This window comes from Tachypleus tridentatus, chromosome 3, assembly GCF_004210375.1.
Source record: "Tachypleus tridentatus isolate NWPU-2018 chromosome 3, ASM421037v1, whole genome shotgun sequence".
Classification (NCBI taxonomy): domain Eukaryota; kingdom Metazoa; phylum Arthropoda; class Merostomata; order Xiphosura; family Limulidae; genus Tachypleus; species Tachypleus tridentatus.
In genome coordinates this window covers 63,688,991-63,713,706 of record NC_134827.1, presented here as the reverse complement: position 1 = coordinate 63,713,706, position 24,716 = coordinate 63,688,991, and the positions used below count along the sequence as shown (strand labels likewise).

The window sequence follows — 24,716 nt, the reverse complement described above, 5'->3', positions numbered from 1 at the left end:
AGATGAGTTACAAAATGTTCCATTGTACTTTAGTTTTTGAAAAAAAACAAAACAGTTTGCATGAGCAATATTATCCAAGTGAGGAAATCAAACATGTCGAACATGATTACGATATTTTAAATATGTTATTAAAGTGACACTATTTTCACTGTTCAGTTAAGAGTAGCTATGTACGTGGAGTGCACTGCTCATTGGTTTTCCTTCCTCTAGTCGCAGTTTTATATTATGGCCAAAACAAAACAAAAACAGCTCTATATTAGGGGCAACTATAAAGGTCTTGCTGTCCCTAATTTAGCAGTGAAGGACAAGATGGAAAACAGCTAGTCAACACGACTTACAGCTGACTCTGGTGATACACCTATACCATCACGTAATAACGCCCCCACGGTTAAAAAGGCGAGCGTGTTTGATGGGACAGGGATTCGAACCCGCTTCTCCCTGATCGAGCTCCCTGATCACCAGGCCGTATGGTAGTACTTGAGATGACCAATCCTGGCTATGGTCTCTCGATTAAAAGTCAGAATAAGTTACGTCGAGTTACGTTTGAAAAATAAAAATTGGCAAAGCCTAATCAGACTTTCGATGAAACACAATTGAAAAAGTGTCTATGGTTAACTTTCTATAACGTTCACGAGCTTGCAATACAGAATCTTTGATCGAAGGAAAGCAGTTATGTGCCATTTCACTCGACCTTTAGTTAGAAAGGATGTTGGACCAGGTTTTTATATTCTGTTGTTTTTAAGCAAGTCAGAAAATTTTAAAACGGATAATAGCATTAATAGACGATCGGTAGTCATGTGGCGGACAGAGTAAGTCCATTTTATAGCTTTGTGTTTAATTCCAAACAAAGACTGAAACAAACTGAAGAATTGAACTTTAACATAAGTAAGCTACTGCTGTAAACTGTAATACTCCACCCCACTTGAGTGAAGCTGTTCAGAACATCAATTAGTTTCAATGCCACTTAAAAATTAACTGCGTTAGAACGTTTCACAAATTTACGAAGTTTTCTGATGACCATCACAAACACATGTTAAGTGATGGGCGAAAAACTTAAGAGCTATTTGTAACGTAATTACGAGCGGCAGACAAAACCGAACGAAAGTCATTCAAACGTATAGGAATATATTATTTAAAGTCGAGAGAGTCACTTGAGAGATGATGTAAAATGCAATTTCGAAATATTATTAGGACAGATAAGAGACATTAGCAAAACTGTGTTCACGAAGTGCTGGAGGTCTAACTGAAAGATAATGCAATTAGCAGAACGGGATGTAATCCTTAAACTGCCTTCTGCTCACGTGGTGTTAATTATTCTGGAGTTAACCATAAACATGTAATAGCACTAGCTGCTAATTATACTCATGAAGGTTATATCATCCTTGACATCTCTTTTCAGAAGATCTGAACTGAAAACGACAATGACAAACTCGCTGAAAGGTGAACCACAAATGCCCAAGAACTGGTAACTGCGAAAACAAACGATAGGGATATTTCAGTAGTTGTTAGATCTATGTTTGTGACAAATAGGATTACAGTTGATAAATATTTAATACATCGTTGCGCATTTCTTAAAGTGGGACAACATACAGCGAATAAAGTCGGTGACAAACAAGAAATTAGATCAAATATCAAATTATAGGACGTGATTTTAAAATTACAATATACAACCTAATGCAGTGGTTCCTAACCTTTTTTATGCCCCGCACCCCTTAAAAAATTTTATATGTTCTCGCACCCCTCACAGTAATTATTTATTTAAGAATAAAGGTGAAGGTGGCCAAAACAAATGTTATCTCGCACCCCCTGGAACGCTATCTAGCACCCCTGGTTGGGAACCACTGACCTAATGCCATAAAATAGAATGCATCTACAATCTGGAGTTTGCACTTTTAGACGTATTCTTGTACAAAAGCCGTGGACAACCTTCATCCATCTTCAGACAGGTTATTACTTTACATACACACCACGCCTTCAGTTGAGGTTAATATACTCTTGATTGAAGAAAATGTCAGTTTAAATTTCGCATGTTCAACTAAGACATCAGTTTAAACTTCGCATGTTCAACTAAGACATTGTGAGATGTTAACAGTAAGAAAAAAGGTTGTGGGGATCTACCGTATTGTTTTCGGTTTTGTTTTGTTTTTAAGCTAAGCTTATCATTGCAATCATTGATTAAATATACATGTGTGTGTGTCGCAGTTTAAATGAGTTGAATGTTTGGTTTTTGGCGGGGGTACAAAGACAAAGTGTATTACAGAGAAGACAAAAACGGTGCTCGACCTAAAAAAAGGTTTGAAAACATTGTAGTAAGACGCTATCTTTAAACAAAATACATCCCGGCAATAAAAGGCCATTGTTCAAACCTCATCACAAAACGTACGGATAAAAAAGCTCTTATTCTCCGCGAATCGTTTCTCTTCTGTCAGATAATACCAAACGAATCGTATTCTTGGACTGCTAAGAACGAAATAGATTGTAATCAAAATTGGGCTAAGGCGTGTATTATGTGGCACCCTAACTAGCTAGTCCAATGGAACAATGGTGCGCTACAAATGATTTCTCCAAATCGTGCAACTCTACCAAACTATTCAGAATATTAAATGTAGTTTTCTTACACCCTCAGCTTTTATCTAAAATGCGTATCTTAAAAGCTTTCGGAGAGCGTGGCTCGTGCGCTTGTTTTTTTTTCTTTCTTTTTCCTCCTTTCGTGTTCTTGATCTGTGAGTAAACGTGCCTTCTGTAACAAAATTAACGTCTATATAAAAAAAAATAGACGTCACTTCCTCATATTTTAAACGACATTGACAAGAATGGGTCAATGTCCAGAACGCTTGTTCAGTTTTGTAACGCCACTGAGGACTATGTCTCCCTTTCCCATTTTGTTCATCAGAACTAGTAACGTTAAAGAGGAAGCAAAGATGGTAAATAAAACATCGTGTTTTTAGAAGGTAGGAAGACTTGCTCGCAACAGAAAGCCAAATTGTCTAAATACATCGACCGCCATTGTTACCAAAGAGAGTTTCAGTTTTGTTTTTACATCCCTTCTTATTTTCTCGTAATATTTGTGGAAGTTGTGTTTCCTGTGCTATATAAATGCTGTACTCTGAGAGAGATTTTGGACAATAAGAATGGAACTGTTTAATTTAAATTGCTCGTTTTTAGGCCTCGAATCATATGGACCTACAAGCTTTTGTATGATAACGCTTAATCTCTTAAGTGAAACGTGCTTTTAAACATAGAACGTCTAAGTAAATACACGTTTTAAATTATTTATTTATAAATTTATATTCAACCTGAACAGCGCCTTGTGTAAAAAACAGACCGGGTGTGCTGTAATAAAAATGATTGACAGTCCACATCTGAAAGTGTTGATACTAATCAGTGGTATTAATCTGGACTTCTGCCCTGCATGACCAGGTGGGTTAAGGCGTGTAACTCGTAATCCGAGGGTCGCGGGTTCGCATCCCCGTCGCATCAAGCATGCTCGCCCCTTTCAGCCGTGGGTGCGTTATAATGTGTCGGTTAATCCCAGTATTCGTTGGTAAAAGAGTAGCCCAAGAGTTGGCGGTGGGTGGTGATGACTAGCTGCCTTCCCTCAAGTCTTACACTCGAAAATTAGGGACGGCTAGCGCAGATAGCCCTCGAGTAGCTTTGCGCGAAATTAAAAAACAAACAAACTATTCTGGACTTCAACCTCCAACTTTACAATCCTTTTAACTCTTATCAACGAATAGTGGGATTGACCGTAACATTATAACGCCCCCACGGCTGAAAGGGCGAGCATGTTTGGTGTGACGGGATTCGAACCCGCGACCCTCGGATCTCGGATTGCGAGTCGAATGCCTTAACCACTTGGCCATGCCGGACCTGTAGTAATACAGATAAAGTTAGAAGGACTTCTATCTGTTTTGTCAACTTAAACGGTTAACGTTAACAATTGAATGGACCATTATGTATGTAAAAACGGCTGGTATGGGTACAGAAAGCACTAATAGAGGAGCGAACAACGTTTCGATCTTCTTCGGTCATCTTCAGGTTTCAGCCGTTTTTAAATATATAATTTTCTCTACAAGTGGTTCTCCTTGTCATCACGGATGAATAGACGGTTGTTGCGTAAGGTGGTACTGCACAGCACAAAGGGTTCCTACAATGATTTATGTGAGAAAAGCCCAGATCAAGCCTTCTATAGCAAGGCAATAAATTAGGTTGAATGTGGACTAGATAATTAACATTTTTCATAATTTCAAAGATCCATGCATCATGCTTGATGGCAGTAAACATCACATGACAAGCGTTTAATGTCATTGCTACGCCATATGATAAATATTTAACATCAATGAAACATCACACAGAGTATGTTTTAGATTATTACTCCATTATATATTATATATAATGTGCTACATTATATATGTATGCATTATATTCTACTAACAAATGTGTTCTACTCTTAAGCAGTATAAAATAAATACAGATGAGAAAACTTTGAATCATATCGTATAATGTGCTACATAACAGCAAAACTAACAAATACTTTATAATAGAGATAGCATTTTTTTTTTTTTTCACAATTAAAAGTTATTCTAACGTGTGTTGTTAACCGTTCTTGTTTTATACTCAGGATAACGTTGGTCTGTGATTGTCACAGTTTATGTCTCATGATAATGTCTGCTTATTTCCTGTCAGTCTATGTTACACGTTTTGTTTTTCTGTCCGAGCACGGAAGCTACTTACTCAACGGGGCCAGGCATGGCCAAGCGTGTTCAGGCGCTCGACTCGTAATCTGAGGGTCGCGGGTTCGATTCCCTGTCGCACCGAACATGCTCGCTCTTTCAGCCATGGGGGCGTTGTAAAGAGATGGTCAGTCCCACTATTCGTTGGTAAAAGAGTAGCCCAAGAATTGGTGGTGGGTGATGAATTTCGCACAAAGCTACTCGAGGGCTATCTGTGCTAGCCGTCCCAAATTTAGCAGTGAAAGACTAGAGGGAAAGCAGCTAGTTATCATCACCCACCGCCAATTCTTGGGCTACTCTTTTACCAACGAATAGTGGGATTGACCGTCACATTATAAAGCCCCCACAGCTGAAAGGGGCGAGCATGTTTGATGCGACGGGATGCGAACCCGCAACCCTCGGATTACGAGTCGAACGCCTTAACACCCTTGGCCATGCCGGGCCAGCTGCAACTTGAAAAATGTAAAATTACAACCTTCCACCCTCACTGAGAAATGTCTCGTACAATTATTTCACCTGAATATTCATACAGATTTATTATTAACCAGTTTGTGAACGTTTACAGTTGTTATTGATACGTAAGAACGTGTAGGATGTAGTACATATTTGCTGTGATCTCTAATGAAACATATAACGGTTTCACGTTATACGTTTTTATTTTATTTATTACGTATCTGTATTTATTTTTAACCAGTTCGTGAAAACTTTAGTTGCTTGGTTTGGCGTTTTATGGCCCAAAGCAACTTGGCTATCTGCGCCTCGTGCAAACGTACAATTGTTTATTGATAAGCAAAAACGCATAGAATGCAGCTTGTTGTAGATATATAATGAAACAAGAAATCACAATCGTACACCCCTTACTGTATAATGAAACATACGAAGTATCCTCCAATATTTACTGAGAATGTCTTGTACGTATAAGAATTTCATCTGGTTATTTACACGTAAATAGGTTGTTAAAGTTTATAACTTATTGACATTCAAACACGCATAGAAAGCAGTTTTTAATTTTTTCTCTGCTGGATGTATTCATAAACAATTTAAATAAGGTTATAGATTATAGAAATACAGGTTTTCATGTTTATATTTTGAGACATCGTGTATAACTGGTTGATTGTAAATGGCCAATGTGTTAAATCATTCATTGTGACGAGTGCAAAACAATTGGACATCAGAAAGAATAGCTACGTATGGCATTTAGACATAGCTTGTTTATCATAAAATCTAGGCCTACTGCATTCCCAGTTTAATTTATACCATTATATGAACTGTGTAGATCTCGGTATATTTTATCAAAATTTTAACTTATCCATTATTTCACCTACATAGATCTAGGTTTATTTATTACTAGTTTAAGTTACTCACTTATGTGACCTGCATGCTAACCGTACAACCGAACTGTGTTGCTAAGTTTTAACACCCGTATAAAATTATGAGGTATGTTTTTGGTGTTTGTGTGTGTGTGTCTGTGTGTGTTTTGGATTTCGCGCAAAACTACTCAAGGGCTATCTGCGCTAGGCGTCCCTGATTTAGCAGTGTAAGACTAGAGGGAAGGCAGCTAGTCGTCACCACCTACTGCCAACTCTTGGGCTACTCTTTTCACCAACGAATATAGGGATTGACCGTCACATTATAACGCCCCTAAGGCTGAAAGGGCGAGCATGTTTGATGCGACGGGAATTCGAACTCGCGATTCTCAGATTACGAGTCGAGCGTCTTAACCCACCTGGCCATGCTGGGGCCTTATGAAGTATCTAAATGTTCTCTTCCTTAATTTTTTAGGTGTCTTGTTGTCGAATGTGACATCATTATTAAAAATACGATGTTGCATTGCTTGGCACTCAAAGTTGTTCGCCATATTATAGTTTTTGTAATATTGTTATGTTTACCATGTTTACCATTCAGATATACTTATCAGTCTTAGGTGTTAACACTCCTACGAAAAGTGGGGCCTAATAGGCCCCAGAGCAACTTGAAAGGTTATTAATATTAGGCTAATAAATTTGTATTTAAATGAAATTGCCATTTCATTTGATTTCATTTCATAAAATATCATTTAAATTTCATTTAAATACAAAATTATTAGCCTAATATTAATAACTTTTCAAGTTGCTCTGGGGCCTATTAGGCCCCACTTTTCGTAGGAGTGTTAATCAAATCCGTGTATTATGATCTCTTGTTGGTATCTTCACTAATATATCAAACTTCTAAAGCTCGAAACGTCTATTTTCATTCTACTATTTGTCGGAAATAGTTAAAATAATACGTAATTTATATGTGTGAAACTAGATGGCACTTCATGCGTGAAACGTATTTTCAGTGCTTCAATCTTGCATCAATTGGGCAGTGCATTTTAATTAATAATTAAATATATGAGAAGCAGAATATAAAATAAAAAACATGCATTATATTCCTGAATAAGTTATAAGAATGAAAGACAGAATTAGGACAAAACAAGATGCGTAATAAAAGTCGATTTCCACAAAAGAGCCATTATGTTTTGACCAAATTATAATTTAAAAGTTTCTTTTTGTAGTCTATATAAACGACAGTCATTACTTACATATATTATCTTACGTTGTATTATTGTGCCTAAAACGTATGGCTTATCGACTACAAATACACCAGTATAAGTGAGATGGGAAATTGATTTAATATTTATCAGCCACAACTCAGCATCAATATCGTGACGTCTTTGGTTGCTATATTGACAATAAACCTCAGGTAATTATAGAAAACAAACAAGATAACTTCCATCTGAATAAAACCGTCATCATACTATTTATCTCATTAAACAGAGACTTTGATTGTCGCTTATTAATTAGCGAAACTGTTGCTGCTAATCCTATTCAACAGAAAGTTTTTTCTCCCCCATCTAAGCCCCAAAGTGGCTCAGCGGTATGTCTGCGGACTTACAACGCTAAAAACCGGGTTTCGATACCCGTGGTGGGCAGAGCATAGATAGCCCATTGTGTAGCTTTGTGCTTAATTCAAAACAACAACATCCCCCATCTGAAACAATGTTAATATATTTTTTTAGCTTGCATATGTCCTTGTTGGCACATGATAGAAATTACTTAGTATTGTACTAGGACTTCAGTGAACGATTCTGTAATGATGAAGCTAGTAACGATACCAAATATGTACTGTTTGTTTTTCGAACAAAGTTGCATTGGGCTACACGTTGTGCCTAATGGTGGGGAATGAAACCACAGATGTTAATGTTGCAAGTCCAGAAAAACTATGGCTGTTCTACCGGGGGGGGATAAAATGTATTGAAAAAAATATAAATATGTGGGGAAAAAGAAGAGTGACTTTTGTAACACAAAGTAAAATCGTGAACGAAAAATATGTAAATACTTTTCGTGAGAGACCAGAAAACAACCCAAAAAAGCAAAGACCGCGTACATGATTTTTACGTGTCACACTTCTAAACATTTAAATTTTTCTTTTCGTACATCTAAGACGAAATAAGAAATTATGATGTTTTACTTTTCCAACACGTACGTTTGTATAGGTGTTCAAAGTGGATAGGCACATATTTGTCTTTATTTATTTTTTATTTCGAAATCAGAAAGAAAGATATACCGACAACCTAATAACCACCTTCAAGAAATCGTAAAGCCTTCAACGTTTGTCAAGTAGAACACGTCATTTAATTATAAAAAAACAAACAAATGTAACAGAACAAAAGCGTTAAAACAATAACCTGTGTTCACTAGGCTAAAGTGATAGATAGGAGGGCACCAACTGGGTATTAGTGCATGAACAGTGAAAGAACATGGTGACTGGAGGGCGGGTGGGGAAAATAATTACCTCTTCCTTCATACACAGGTGGTGATTGATGTATGCAATACTCTTTTTCAGTATCCAATCTTCTATGGATTTGTTTCCTTTCATCGTGTCTGTTACTATTATTGGTTGTGCAGTTATGCGTGTGAAGGACATGCAGTCTACAAATATATAATTTATTTTAGTTCGGATAAGTCCCTGCTTTAATTTAAACAACAATAAAAAAGATATTTTATAATGTAATATATTTCGTTGTGAGACGTGAGAAACATATGCTTCGTATCATTGCTATAATCTGGTGGAGTTATTTAATAAGCTAAAAGAAACTGTTGACGTTAGTCAAACGAGCGAGTGGTTAGGCACGGTGAGATTGTGAGAAAGTTTATTAGGGAGGTTAATTATGCTATTTAGAAACGGAAGTTCGTGACGTGGGCAATTCTGTTGGATTTCGCGCAAAACTGCACGAGGGTTACCTCCGCTTGCCTAATTTTGATGTGATAGAGTAGGTGAGAAGGGTTTGTTTGTTTGTTTTGGAATTTCGCACAAAGCTACTCGAGGGCTATCTGTGCTAGCTGTTCCTAATTTAGCAGTGTGAGACAAGAGGGAAGGCAGCTAGTCATCACCACCCACCGCCAACTCTTGGGCTACTCTTTTACCAAAGAAAAGTGGGATTGATCGTCACATTATAACGCCCCCACGGCTGGGAGGGCAAGCATGTTTGGCGCGACTCGGGCGCGAACCCGCGACCCTCAGATTACGAAGCGCACGCCTTAACGCGCTAGGCCATGCCAGGCCCCCAGGCGAGAAGGGAAGTAAACACTATACACGTGTATAAATACTTAAAATGACAGTTACTCAAGTTTTGCCTTCAATAAATATTTATTCGAATAATGTTTGAACTCCAAAGACAAAGGAAGTTTGAAACATTTATATCTAATAAAGTGAACCTGTTGCTGTATCGCGAACTCTTGTTTGACTTCAATTTATTTTGCGATAAGGAGATGCAAACCGTGCAATACGGTTAATCTGTTACGCTAACTGTTGGGTTTCTTCGTCTCTGAACTTCGCAAAGTTACACGATCCCGACCCGGCATGGCCAAGCGCGTTAAGGCGTTCGACTCGTAATCCGAGGGTGGCGGGTTCGAATCCCAGTTGCACCAAAAGCTGGTCGCCCTTTTAGCCGTGGGGGCGTTATAATGTGACGGTCAATCCCACGATTCCTTAGTAAAATAGTAGCCCAAGAGTTGGCGGTGGATGGTGATGACTAGCTGCCTTCCCTCTTGTCTTACACTACTAAATTAGGGACAGCTAGCGCAGATAGCCCTCGAGTAGCTTTGTGCGAAATTCAAACAACAAACAATACACGATCCCCTAGGAAGGTACCCGACATATAAATGCAAGCTCAGATCAACACTTTAACTAATTATTATTGTTATTGTACTTTTACAAAGAAAATGAGTGGATTCGCTTACTTTTATGTCAGTTGTTTGTACCGAATATTGTAGAAAGGAAAGGTATATACATACTTAACATGAAACAGTATGTGGATCTGATCGGTATTGAACGGTATGAAAGCAAATCAGTGGTTAAAAAGTTAATTAACTTATTTCGTCACTGATGGCTGCTTAAAATGCATTACGTAATCCATGTTTGTTTTGAATCTTCGCGCAAGCTACAGGGGGGCTATCTGCGCTAGCCGTCCCTAATTTAGTAGTGTAAGACAAGAGGGAAGGCAGCTAGTCATCACCATCCACCGCCAACTCTTGTGAGCTACTCTTTTTATCAACAAACGGGCGAGCATGTTCGATGTAACCCGGATTCGAACCCACGACCCTGATATTGCGGAGTCGAGCGCCCTAACCATGTCATAACTAATGGATGTTGTTAGGCATAGGATGTTGTAATATGATAAAGGTACAGCTGTACAATGGTGTGTAACACCTTACAATAAATCATTTTTAACCGAGTTTAAATACACTAAGAACACACTTAAAATTTCTACGCGTATTAATAAACCTAAAATTATAAAATGTTTTATAATCAATACGTTTATTTTAATTAATTTGAAAATCACATTTTTTTTATTGTTGTTATACTGAGGATTAATTACACTTTACAAAAACGATGTTCCAATTCTGGTGTTGCTCTCGGAACCAAAACCTCCATATTGGAACATGTTACGTTCGAAAGATATGATTTAGCATTGCCTTGTACTACTATATCCACTGGAACAAATTTTGACAAAATTTCTACAGATCTGCTACAAAAATCAGAACCTGACTTTCAGAATTGACAAAGATCCCCCCCCCCCGGAGTTCGATCAGGGGGTAACTTGTCAGGTACAAGGTTGCCGTTAGCCAGATTTCTTCTTTCTCATGAACTCAGCCGTTGATTTTGATGCGTTACTGCAAGCTTTTGAATCTTCCACAACTACCCCCCATTGTTTATTTTAGTGTTAACATTACCAGGATGTAGGCTTAGCTTAAAGGTTGTAAAAATTCGTTTTCGTAACATGTAATCTTCATTGTGAATGAGGACGTTGTTCCGAATTTAAAAGGATGTGATTTTGGAACGTATCGTTGGAGCTCTTCCGTCTTCACGGAGGGAACTGAAGGATCTCTTTCCACGTTTTTATACGAACATATTTCTTTGTAAAGTGCTAGCATCGATTTCTAGCTACCAGAATGTCCACGGGCGCACTGCACAATTGATACGAAAAATCGCCGAGAACCAGGTTTTTTTTGGAAAAGAAAAACAAAACAAAAACGCCTCGACTTTTGACTTCGCACCTGCAGCGACACCTGGGTGTATTAATATGCAGGGATCATTATTATAAAGTGAAATAAAAAACTTTGTGCGTGACGTTTGTTTGCTTGTTTTTGAATTTCGCACAAAGCTACTTGAGGGCTATCTGCGCTAGCCGTCCCTAATTTAGCAGTGTAAGACTAGAGGGAAGGCAGCTAGTCATCACCACCTACCGCCAACTCTTGGGCTACTCTTTTACCAACGAATAGTTGGATTGACCGTCACATTATAACGCCCTCACGGCTGAAAGGGCGAGCATGTTTGGCCCGATGGGATGCGAACCCGCGTGTGCGTGACGTATTTCTTCTTTTTCTAGTGACCTTTTTTGTTATTCCACATACTGAAATCAAGCAAATCGTAAGCCTACGATAGTTTGTAAAATAAATAAACGCTGTTAGTATGTAGAATAAACTAGCGAATCAAGAGTTTCTATAAGGTTACACGATAGCCAATCAAACAACCTTATGCTGTACGTCATATCAATATTTTATCCAATAAAATCTGTCAAACTATAAAATGAGCTAGCAAGCGAAGTGACAAATTCATAGATACGGGCTTCTTTGTTGACAGTTAACTACGTAACTTTTTACTGTCTGTCACGTGCCGACCTCGTTACTACCAAAGCTGTGGAAGGAAGTGACAAGTTCGTAAACAAGGGTGTTTTTTTTTCTTGACAGTAGTTTCCCGTCTTTTTATGTCATGATTTGATCTAGTGTTTCAAACCGTGCATTTACCATGTTAAAATAAGTGAGCTAAAAGTGTAGACTTCAGTATTTGCTGAAACCCCTACCAAAGGTTCGTTTGAAAGTTGAAAGGCCTAGCTGATAAGGTTTAAACAATCTACAACTCTTGCTCAGTGTCACTAAGGGTTTCTTGAATAAAGTGTTTAGAACATGTTTCAGTGATATTTGGCAGCTTCTTTATCGTATCCAGTTGTGTTAATATAGAAATGACATGTCTGTTTTTTTAATTTCGAGCAAAGCTACACGAGGGCTATCTGCGCTAGTTATTTTCGTCTTGACCACCATGAAAGAAACAATACTGTCTTGGTGGTTTCAACCATAAGTTATAATCAATAGTAAAAAACCAGATGATTTACGATCCTACAGTGAAACGATCATCTTGGCTTTGTTTACAGTTAAACACAAAGCTACATAATGGGCTATATGTCCTCTATCTACCACAGGTATCGAAATCTGATTTCTAGTAGTTCAAGTCTGCAAATGTACTGCTGTTCCACTAGTAGCTTCACCTTTGAAATCTAATACAATTTGAGTATAAAGTATTCCGTGAATGTTACAATAGCACGCATCCCGGTCGCGCCAAACATGCTCGCCCTCCCAGCCGTGGGGGCGTTAAATGTTACGGTCAATCCCACTATTCGTTGGTAAAAGAGTAGCCCAAGAGTTGGCGGTGGGTGGTGATGACTAGCTGCCTTCCCTCTAGTCTTACACTGCTAAATTAGGGACGGCTAGCACAGATAGCCCTCGAGTAGCTTTGTGCGAAATTCCAAAAAAACAAACAAACAAACAAACAAACAAACAAATACAATAGCACGTGACATGACATGGTATACAACTCGATTGTTGTAAGTACTAAATACGCAGTGAAAATTAATAGCTCCATCTGCTTAATCATAATTTCTATATCTTTTTTTTTTTTTTTTCCTGTGCACGTGGGTTTAATTCCTCAAGCCGAATACGAGATGCGTCACCATTCGCGAGATACGGGAGAAACCAGTGATTCATAAATTTACATTAGTTTCTCGGTTCCATAACGAAACGGATGAAACATTTTATAGAATCGGACAAAGCGGTTTGTTTCGCTTTATCGCCCTGATATAACTCTTACACCCCAGTCCCTTCACCTTATTGGCTTCCTGTAAAATGACGAAGGAACCGAGATATCGATGTTCATGGAAGAAATAACTGATGAGTCAGTCCTTTTTAGTTGTATTGTTTGCTGACGTTTTTGGCGGGAAAACTTGAGTAATCCTTTTTGCGACAATGGACAAACGGTAACACAAAATACGTGGACAGGAAACTCGAATCAAGGGACAAACTGACATTTTTGCTAGGCTGGTTTAATTCGGAACAGAATACCTGCGTTGATTCTACACCCCTCTCCCTCAGAGAAACAAACAAAACGAAACGTTTCTTTAACTTCTCAACAAAGGTTATTGTTTCATCACGATAATAATATCAGTGAGGAAGCACCAGCGTAACGACTTTGTTGTTTTCGTTATTGTTAATTGAACTCTTAACTTGTACAAATTAACAATCGGTCGTTGCAGTAGTAGGTTGTACGAGAAGAGGGGTGGTTAGCAGTACTCTGTGAATACGGAGAGAAAGTTGGGTTAAGTTCGTTTATCCAACAGAAATGTGTGACTCATTAGCCATGCTGTTGAATGGCTAATGGCTGTTGATGCCAATGTAGCATAGTGAAAGAAAACTGCTATCCACTGAAATTCCCTTCAAGTGGGCTACATTTCTGATTTAGAACAAATACTTTGTTCCTAATTACAGTGTTGCTAATGAATTAAGTAACACGGGTTTTAAAACGATTGACAGACTTTATTGTTGACAGAAAACAGTTCCGTCAAGATTCATTATAATGACAACAATGGATACTTGACAGTAGCATTCATTGAGGAAGGAACGTCTCTCACAGAAATGAATATAGCCCATTGTACGTGTTTCGCTCCATAGAAATTACTTTTGATCAATAACATGCTTTTATTAGTTTTCGCTAGATAAACGGGGGATATGGACGTAATGACTACAAATACTAACCTGAAATATATTCAGTGTTAAGTTAACGCATATATTTGACGCAAATACGGTTCATTGCGAAACCTTCTATTCAATGCACCATTCCTTTTACAGTGGACAAATGCCCCATTTTTGTACTTCCAAAAAATCACACAAGCTTCAGAGAAATTCGAGAGCTGTATTTATATACAAATATAAAGCAATATTTTCTTCGTCTCCTAACATTACGTAGCGTTAAAATATATGTTGATAAAGGAACGTTTTTAATTAGACAATATATAGGGTGGCCCGTAAGTTATTATGTTATAATCAATTACGCATTTTTTTTTTTCAGAAGGCCCGGCATGGCCAAGCGTGTTAAGGCGTGCGACTGGTAATCTGAGAGTCGCGGGTTCGCATCCCCGTCGCGCCAAACGTGCTCGCCCTTTCATCCGTGGGTGCGTTATAATGTAACAGTCAATACCACTATTCGTTGGTAAAAGAGTAGCCCAAGAGTTGGCGGTGGGTGGTGATGATTAGCTGCCTTCCCTCTAGAGTTACACAGCTAAATTATGGACGGCTAGCGCAGATAGCCCTCGAGTACCTTTGCGCGAAATTCAAAAACAAACAAACGCAAAGCTTTCAATGAAACAGGACGATCCTGGTGGACGTTTTAAGCGTAAATAATACATCCGACGATATATGTAAATACATGTTGATGCGATCTGTTGCAATGATACAGTGTTAATAACCTACACACGACCACGTGAGATCCAGTCTTATTAAATTAACAGATTTATCAATAGATACAAGCTATTTTATTACACCTATTTATTTAACTATTAATCTAAATGGGTATAGTTTAACTGAAATACTGACTCCGAAGGACTTTTCATATAGAATTTTTTTTTTTTTTTTTTAGCCAGACACTAGTGCTATGAGACCGAATTAGGCTAAGAAAAAATTACAACTGAAGTTTAACCTATGCTTACAACGTCTGAAATGTATAATGATCCAACAAAGTATCTTGACAGTTGTCAAACTGCTTTGTTTTTCCACATGCAGTGCGCTAACGGATTTCTAAGTTCACTGTTACCAGCAATGCGGTAAACTTACATGTTCTCGTAAGATAGCTCTCGTGTAGCTTTTTGCGAAATTAAAAAACAAACAAACAAACTTTTTTCCAATGAAATATGGCCGATGTAAGCCCATGTTGAGGAAAATGTCTCGCAGAACATGGCGTCGTATAATATTATGTAGCGAGAATGAGGGACAGCACACAGATACACTGGATACATAAGACATACGAATGGGAATGGACGTATGGGCCACCCTTGTATAACAGAACGTTCAGACTGAACACGTTTTTAAAATAGGTGTGCTAAAAGTGTAGACTTCAATATTTGCTGAAACCCCTACCAAAGGTTCGTTTGAAAGTTGAAAGGCCTAGCTGATAAGGTTTAAACAATCCACAACTCTTGCTCCGTGTCACGAAGGATTTCTTGAAAAAAACGTTTGGCACACGTTTCAGTGATATTTGGCAGCTTCTGTATCATCTTCATTATTGTCAAAATAGAAATGACATGTTCGTTTTCTGAATTTCGCGCAAAGCTACACGAGGGCTATATGCTCTATCCGTCTCTAATTTAGTAGTGTAAGATCAGAGGGAAGGCAGCTAGTCATCACCACACACCGCCAACTTTTGAGCTATTCTTTTACCAACGAATAGTGGGATTGGTTGACACATTATCACGCACCCACAGCTGAAAGGGCGAGCATGTTTGGTGTGACGGGGATCCGAACTCGTGACCCTCGAATTGCGAGTCGAGCGCCCCCTAACCATCTACAAAACATCTGAAGATCGAGACTGAAGACAGTAGATTTTAATTTAATAGAATAACTTAGTTTTTTTTATTAAATTAAAAGTCTATTTCTTTCTCTAACTTTTTTTTTTAATTTTTGAATCATTCTAATACTAGACACTACCTACTATTCGCTGATTACAAAGATCTTCAAATACTTTTTAGTAATAAATAACATGCAGTTTACTGAACGTAAATGTTTGCTCATGCTTCTGGAAGTTTCACCTAAAGCTATATAAAATCTTTTGCTCACAGGTGTTCCTAATTTTAAACTGATACACTAGAATGAAGGCAATCACTCAACACCACGCGCGCCGCCAACTCTTGGCTGACACAATAGTTGAATATGAATGTCCATATTAGAACGAACCAATAACCCTGAAGTGCTGGGCGCGTTTTTCTGGCAACGGGGTTCTAACCATGAACACTAAACATGCTCACCCTCTCAGCCGTGGGGGCGTTATAATGTTTTAGTCAATCCCACTATTCGTTTGTAATAGAGTAGCTCAAGAGTTGGCGGTGGGTGGTGATGACTAGCTGCTCTCCCTCTAGTCTAATACTGCTCAATTAAGGACAGCTAACGCAGATAATTCTCATGTAGCTTTGCGTGAAATTCAGAAAACAAACTAAGCAATCACGAAACCTACGTTTCACAACCGCGGCTGCTAACCACTAGGCCACGTCCAATTCCCCCACTAAGTTTCGAAGTAACTTTTGTTGTTGTTATTTTCTAAATTCATTTTAATTTCTTTCAGGATTTGCCATGAATTATTACAACGTCTCTGTTCATAATATTTTAAATTAAAAAAATAACAACAAAAAACAATGACGCATTGTTGAAAGAAGCGGTCAGTTTCAGAGCCATGTTTTTATAGCTGAATAACGTGTTCAAAGACGCATTGAAGTTTTGTTAAACAAGTCAGAGAGACTTGAGGCTGATAATACAACAAGTCTTCCTTAAATGTTACATATTTCATTGCTAATGACAGTATAAAACACCTAATCATAGAAAGGCAGTGAACGTAGCCTGAGTTTCGTAGCATTTCGCATCTACAAAGAGACATCGTTCCTTGGTCTGCTGCCAGTAATTATATAGACATCATCCGATAATGTCTTGATGATAGCTGAAAAGATTTTTGTTTGTTATCTCGTCAGCTGAAAACGAACGTATAAAATGTATTCCCAGTTAAACCTAAGGCCTGTCACGTTTTACCTCGGGCCTTGTTTTCATGGCTTTCGAGTGAACCACTCTGTTAAAGCATTGTTTCCAAAGCGTATGAAGTGTATAGTGTGGGTGATGCTTTAATGATTTCATTTTAAAGTGTATCGATCGATTTTGTTCGTGTTTTGTTTTAATATTCTGTTGGATATGTTCACATTTACATTCTACGCGTCGATTCTGTTCATTTTTATATTATATCGACTCTTTCGGGTTCGATTAGAGTCGTATAGAACTACATACGATACTTGATGTTTTAATTAGAGTCGTATAGAACTAGATACGATACATGACGTTTTAATTAGAGTCGTATAGAACTACATACGATACATGACGTTTTAATTAGTCGTATAGAACTACATATGATACTTGACGTTTTAATTAGTCGTATAGAACTACATACGATACTTGACGTTTTAATTAGAGTCGTATAGAACTACATACATGACGTTTTAATTAGAGATACTGGAGAAAGAGTAACATTTCACATAAAGTTCTAATGCGCTAAGACTAACGTAAAGGAAGAAAATTATCGCCAGACAAGTTATTTAATGTGTCAGCTAAGAGATATTTCTTTCATTGCTAATAAAAGGATGAATATTATGAGAAATTACAGATCATGAGGTAATTGTGTATATAAAAAAAATTAGAATAAAGAACCGTACTTGACTTGTAATTGAAACTTAACTTTAATGGTTTTGCTTGAAATCAAAGTAAATTATGTTAAAATCTAACAGTAGAACTATTTGGTGATGAAAGATATAATAAAGCTGGGAGATCGTTTTACTATTCTTTCCCTGGTTGTCAGTCAACATCTTAAACCTTTTCATCAAATATTTATTCCAACAACAAAGTGAAAAGTTAAGACAATGGACGACGTGCGATTTTCTAGAACGATTTAACACAAAGAACTCAATTCGCTCGCTTATCTTCCCTGATGTAACGATCGAAAGAAATGTAACTATAGGACGTTAACGTTGCCGAACCATTTAGAAGCTCGTATCATCTGCAACTTGTCACGTGGTGTCATCAAGGCAACCAATCAGAACCCAGGCGAACAATAAAGAACTGCTTCTTTGTTGGTGGAAACAATGTACGTGTGTTGTTTCAATGTTCGCCAGATGACGTGAGGACTTCACGAGAAGCCATGATGTCATGATATTTCGTAAAACGAAGAGTATGAAGTTAAAATTCACTCGCGAATTTAATGTCACGATTTTTATCGTCCTACTAGTAAGCTAACAACAAATAAATGAAGCCTCTATGTAGAAGAAACGCAGTATTAGGTACATGCGAAGCACCGTGTTTTCTTTCGAGTCCATACGTAGGAATAACCTGCGCTAAAAGAGAGACTTGGATAAAAACAACAAAAGGGTTGACATCATCTCTACCCAGTGGACTAAATGATCCCTCAACTAGCTTTGGTGGGGGAAGGCTGGGACAGACCGACCTCGGGACCATAAAAACAAAACAAAAAACCTTTATAATGAAAATACATATGATATAACAAACATATACATATTAAAAACATACAGTGCTAAAACTTACCTGGTCTACAGGCACGTAGCTCACAGGAGTGCCATTGTTCTCATGGCTAGAACCACCGATATTCAGTGACAGATCGAAGTTGTCCACAGTCTACAAAAAAGAAACAAATTTTAGGAAACGCAATTTTTCTTTGTTCAGGCAAAGAGTATGTGTGTATCAGAGAATTAAAAACGTAACAAGTTGTTTGTTTGTTCAATTGTTCTTTACAGAATTTGATTTTACAGCCAGTAAATACAAGTTATGGATCAGATTTGAAACAAAAATTTTGGTTAAAGATTGTAACGCTAAATAAAAACCAAGTTTCGATACTCGTGGTGGGCACAGCAGTTATAATCTTTTGTGTTTAACTACAAACAAACTGGTTCGTGAATATCCAGCAATCTCTTTTTCAACAAATATTCCAACTGAGTAGAGATGAACACACCTTAGTTACTGCTGTTAGTTAAACAAAATAACAAGAGAGATGATTATACAGTAATATAAAGTGAAGTGTCTTTCGAAACGTAGGGCACTTGATATCATTAGTTATGGCGAAACTGGTTTATTTATTTGCTTGTCTTTAATAGCGAAGCTACACGATGGACATCTTTGTTGTGCTCACTGCAGGTATCGGACCCCAATGTTTAGTGTTTATAAGCCCACAAGCTTATTACTGAGACACTGTATCTGTTATCAGAATGACCCTAAACCTGCGTTACACAAAATCAACTATTCCAGAACGTACGTTACAGAAAGCAACAACTCCACGTAACTGCCATACTAAATACCTCATGAACGGATCGGCATGGCCAGTTGGTTACGGCACTCGTCTCGTAATCTGAGGGTCGCGGGTTCGAATCCTTGTCACGCCAAACATGCCCGCTTATTTCAGTCGTGGGGGCGTTATAATGTCGCGGTCAATCCCACTATTCGTTGGTAAAAGAGTAGCCCAAGAGTTGGCGGTGAGTGGTGATGACTAGCTGCCTTCCCTCTAGTCTTACACTTCTAAATTAGAGACGGCTAGCGGAGATAACCCTCGTGTAGCGTTGCGCGAAATTCCTAAACAAACTTCATGAACGTTAGGAATTACCACTCCACTGCCCACTGGCCTTATATGAACTTCCTGACATTTAACCCCGCAACCCACTCAGAATTTTGCATACATCACCGTACTTATTAGAAATATCACTGAGCGCATGCGCTTTTGACCAGTGGTTTGCAAGCTTTATTTCCGGAGAAGTTATAAGTGAACGGTGTGATTACTGCAACTCGTCACCGTATTCCAGTACGGTTAATTATTAACACAATATCTGTATATTTAAGTTCAATCGAGCCAGCCAAGCTTCGAACCTGGAATCTTCTGATCTGTAGTCAGACGCATTATCCATTGAGTCACTGGTTGTATCTGTATGTTGTACTTACGGCAAGGTCTCTAAAATAAACCGGATACTGGATGTTTATTTGGATATTGACATCCGAGGTGCTATGAAATTGTCAATTTCCCTTCTACTCGTTCGCGATAAGTTTTTACGTAACGAATAAAAAAAAAGACAGTAATAATTGTAATAACCAAAAGAAGTTAAATGTCTGGAGAAGCGACATGGCTGGAGTTGATAGGAGTATTGAAAATCTGTAGTAAGGGGAAAGAAACGACTCTGATCAGGGTGACAGGGATCTGTAAATCTATTGCTAAGAAATCTTGTCATGGAAATAAACTTAATCCGTTCTTAATCTCGAACAACCAATCAGAGGGAAGACAGACAGCATACCCGCGCTGAGGAATTGACTGTCACTCTTATAACGTACCTGCAGTTTAACCTGTTGACTGCCAAGTATTTCAGCTGCTACAATACAACTCTGATGCTTCTTCATTTTGTAACCTTTTTCGTGACGCCATTTTGAATCGAAAGTGAAACAGTATGTAAGTAGATCAAATGCATTTATGGTGCTGACATCTAGCGTTGAAGTTAGGTATTATTGAGAACAAATTAACTCGTCCGTGGCATTGTGCTATCAATCGGCTTGGACGAATTATCTCGTCTACGGCACTGAACAGGTTAAAGTGTGGGAATACGTTGTGGTATCGCGCGGATTCGAACCCGGTTTCCAGCTCCGAAGTTGATGGCTCTACAACATGGTGAAAGAACGAAAGAGATGTGTATAGGTGTTAGGTAAATTATTAAGTTGTTGTCGTTTCATATACGTTTCTGATGGAACTGTGGACATGAAATAAGTGTTGCTGTGAAAATACATTTTGATATTTGAGTTGGATAACAACTTAGAAACAAAACTGTTTTTATCCAACTTGTTTAGAATAGTTGATTTAAACTCTTTTAATATTTCTTCAAGTTAATTTTTCATGAGCTTGAGTTTAGAGAAGTGAAATCGAATAAACAGTTAATGAAACATACAAAGAAATAGAGTTAAAAGCAGGTATTAGAAATATTCAAAACACATGCACGCTTCCCCAGTATCACAGCGGTATGTCTGAGTATTCACATCACTAGAAACGTGATTTCGATACAGACACAAACGCTTTTGTTCAACGTGTAAAAGTCAACCTATCAAAATATTTACGTACATACCCTGTTGAATAAATAAGAAATAAACATAATATGCCTATTAACCTCAGAATGAAGAACATAACTGGGGATTTCTAACACATTTTTCCGAACGTTTTGTGTCCTAGATTACTTGTGGACCCAGGACTTTGATCTGTAGATCCTGTGAAACACATAAAAAATATGGAAGAAAAATACGATTTATACTCCAGTTCATCCCAGTCGTAACTGATAAAGTCCATTACGTACAGATAATGAGAGATTCAGCCCACTTATTTTGATCAGTCACTTATAATGGTCATTGTAATAGACATTGATACTACAATTACTTGTTCAACAAACACAAATAACCTTGAAATTAATTTTCCGAGTATAGATTAGAACCTGAAAAAGCCAATCATCAAACATGGTTCGTGTTAGGGTTAAAGAAAAGAAATAGATCAGCGCCATTTTTGTTGTAACACACACCGATTGATAACACCTGTTTAACACACAAGTTTTTCAGTTTCGTTGTGACATTATAGCATCATTAAAAAATTTATTTATTTTCAAAAACCTGAAATTACTTAAAACAACCAATCATCACTAGTCCAAAACAACCAATCATCACTGGAGTCCAAAACAACCAATCACTAGAGTCCTCTTTAACCAGAAGCAATGTGTTAATTTTTAAGCAAGTTTACGAATTTTCAGTTGCAAAATCTAGTTATTTTCGTAGACATCTTATCATAATCTATCAAATACAGATAAAACTGATATAGGCATACATACAACATATATTTGTTCTCCTGTTCGGCTTATTATGTATATGGGTAACTGGGTATATGGGTTGACAAAAGAAACGCTAATAATTTCAGCTAGTTACTCAGACTTGCAGCTGTTACTTGTAACAAGTTCCGGTTATATAATCTGTATATAGTTCATATTTGTGAGCAACAAACGGTTTCAAGTTTCGTTGTAACCATTCAAGTTTTGATGTGTGTGTAACATACAAGACAACACGCAAAAAAAATGAAGTACATGTGAGGACCAGAAAATACATATTTATGTGAGGACGAATTTGTCTTTGTGATTTAAACATCCTAAAAAATGATCATATCCTACATGGGAAAAGTACGGTAATCGAAATGTGGCTTTTTTTTGTTTTCAAATCTGATTTTGTACAAATTGTTAATGTACAGGGTGTTCGGAAAGTCACTGTGCAGTTTTGTAATCATATCTCTATTCAGTCTATTTCAAGCCAGCAACTGATAGTGGTGTTTAGAAACAAAATAAGAAGGATCCAAGCCTGTATTGATGCCATGGGGGTCACTTTCAACATTGTTTATAATTGTCATTCATATTTACCTCCTGTATTTTATATTGAAACATGTCTGTTAATAAATATATAAGTGCACAGTGATTTTCTGAACACCCTGTATGACTCATCGGAAGAACAGCGTTTCGGTTTCCTTTATATCATGCCGTTTCTGCGTGTTGGGGAAAACACTGTTCACTGTTTATTCTGTTCAAGTTAGAGGAAGAATATGTTCTTATTAAAATGAAGTCACTTTAACATTTTAATTTTGGTTAACAGCAATCAGGTATTGTTAATAAAAACATCTTAACCCTATTCGCCCGGCATGGCCATGTAGTTCGGGCGTTCGATTCGTCATCCGAGGGTCGCCGGTTTGAATTCTAGTCGCACGAAACATGCTCTCCCTCCCAGCCGTGGGGGCGTTATAATGTGACGGTCAATCCCACTATTCGTTGGTAAAAAGAGTAGCCCAGGAGTTGGCGGTGGGTGGTGATAACTAGCTGCCTAGACAGCCCTCAAGTAGCTTTGTGCGAAATTCAAAACAAACCTTATCCCTATTCGTAGACGTTAAATTAAAGCAACTTTGAATTTAAGTCAAACCTGTTTGTTTTTGTTTGCTTTATTTATCAACTGTGTTTTTGGTTTTATATTTTAGAGAGAAAAAAATCTACACAACCAGTTTATCTGCACTTTGTCCACCACAGAGAACCGAATCCCGGGTTTTAGCGTTGTAAATCCCTAAGATTGTCGTTTAACTACTGTTTCTCAGGACGGTTGATATGGGTATCAACACTTTCACCAAAATAAAGCGGAGAACAAGGTTTTTGACTTTCTTAGGTTAGTTTCAGGTCAAACGTTGTTCTCTGCTTTATTTTAGTAAAAGTTTTAATATTAACCCGTATCAGCCGTTCTGAAATACATTTTTTACTTGAAATGGGTTTCTCGTCATCATGAACTAGAGGTGTGCTCACTACGGAAATTCGAACCCCGCGTTATAGAGTTTTAAATTCATAATGTACTCTTGACTTGCTGAGGTACATAGATTGAGAGAAGCCAAGACTTGACGAGAAGCAAAGTAGGACATTCCTTCAGCTATTAGGCCGTCGACAACACAGCCTGCCTTCTTTAATCAATAAAACTACATAATGTTCGCTGTGCATCCTGGGAGGAATTTCGCTTAGAGGTGAAAGCACTTATAACTTCAAATTAACTGAGTAATAAAATATTTTATCGCTAGGAGTAGAAATTGCACATTTCAAACGTTGTTTTATTGTGAGGAAGAAATTTTATCCACCTTATGTTTTAGAGACATTTCCCAATATTGAAATATCCCAAATTCATTTGGAGAAAATAGCATTTCGGTTTGGTTCGGTTGTTGTTAAGCGCAGAGATACGTAACAGGCTATCTGTAGTCTATCCACTAAGGGTATCTAAACCCAATTTTTTTGTCAGTTAATATTTAATTGTTTATTTTGTTATTATGCGCAAAGCTACGCAATGGACTGTCTGTGCTTTGACAACCACGAGTATCGAAACCTGATTTCTGGCTGCACGTGTCTGCAGACATATTGCTGTGCCATTGTGGGGTCTTAATACTTAATAACAGTTAGGCACACGTAAACTACGAAATATCTTTTAGCATTTCATTACGGTTATACATTCTTTAACCCCATAAATATATACATAGAACTATTAAGCTCCTCATTGTAAATTATTAAACTTTTTTATAATAAAAAAACTCTACTCATGAAGGCCGGGCATGGCCAAGCGTGTTAAGCCGTTCGACTCGTAATCCGAGGGTCGCGGGTTCGAATCCCGGTTGCACCAAACATGCTCGCCCTTTCAGCCGTGGGGGCGTTATAATGTGACGGTCAATCCTACTATTCGTTGATAAAAGAGTAGCCCAAGAGATGGCGGTGAGTGTTGATGACTAGCTGCCTTTCCTCTAGTCTTACACTGCTAAATTAGGGACGGCTAGCACAGATAGCCCTCGAGTAGCTTTGCGCGAAATTCAAAACAAACAAACAAACTACTCATGAAGCTTATTTAGTTCGTTAACTATCCAACAGATAGCGCTGGAAAGGCGCGTGTTCAAGTCTTTTTTCACGAGCCTTCGCTATCATAACATCGGAGCGAAACAGTAATCCCATTGTTTACTTTGAACTTCGAA

At 37.8% G+C, this 24,716-nt stretch overlaps 1 protein-coding gene across 2 annotated transcripts in view; it reads right to left on the bottom strand.

The window, feature by feature from the left end:
* The window catches only part of LOC143246984 (thymocyte selection-associated high mobility group box protein TOX-like), a 230,149-nt gene that overhangs the window by 41,705 nt on the left and 163,728 nt on the right, over nt 1-24,716 (bottom strand). For both annotated transcript variants that reach the window (XM_076494264.1, XM_076494265.1), the window contains exon 2: nt 18,710-18,799. In XM_076494264.1, the coding sequence (XP_076350379.1) occupies nt 18,710-18,799 (90 nt within the window). The remainder of the gene's footprint in view (nt 1-18,709; nt 18,800-24,716) is intronic.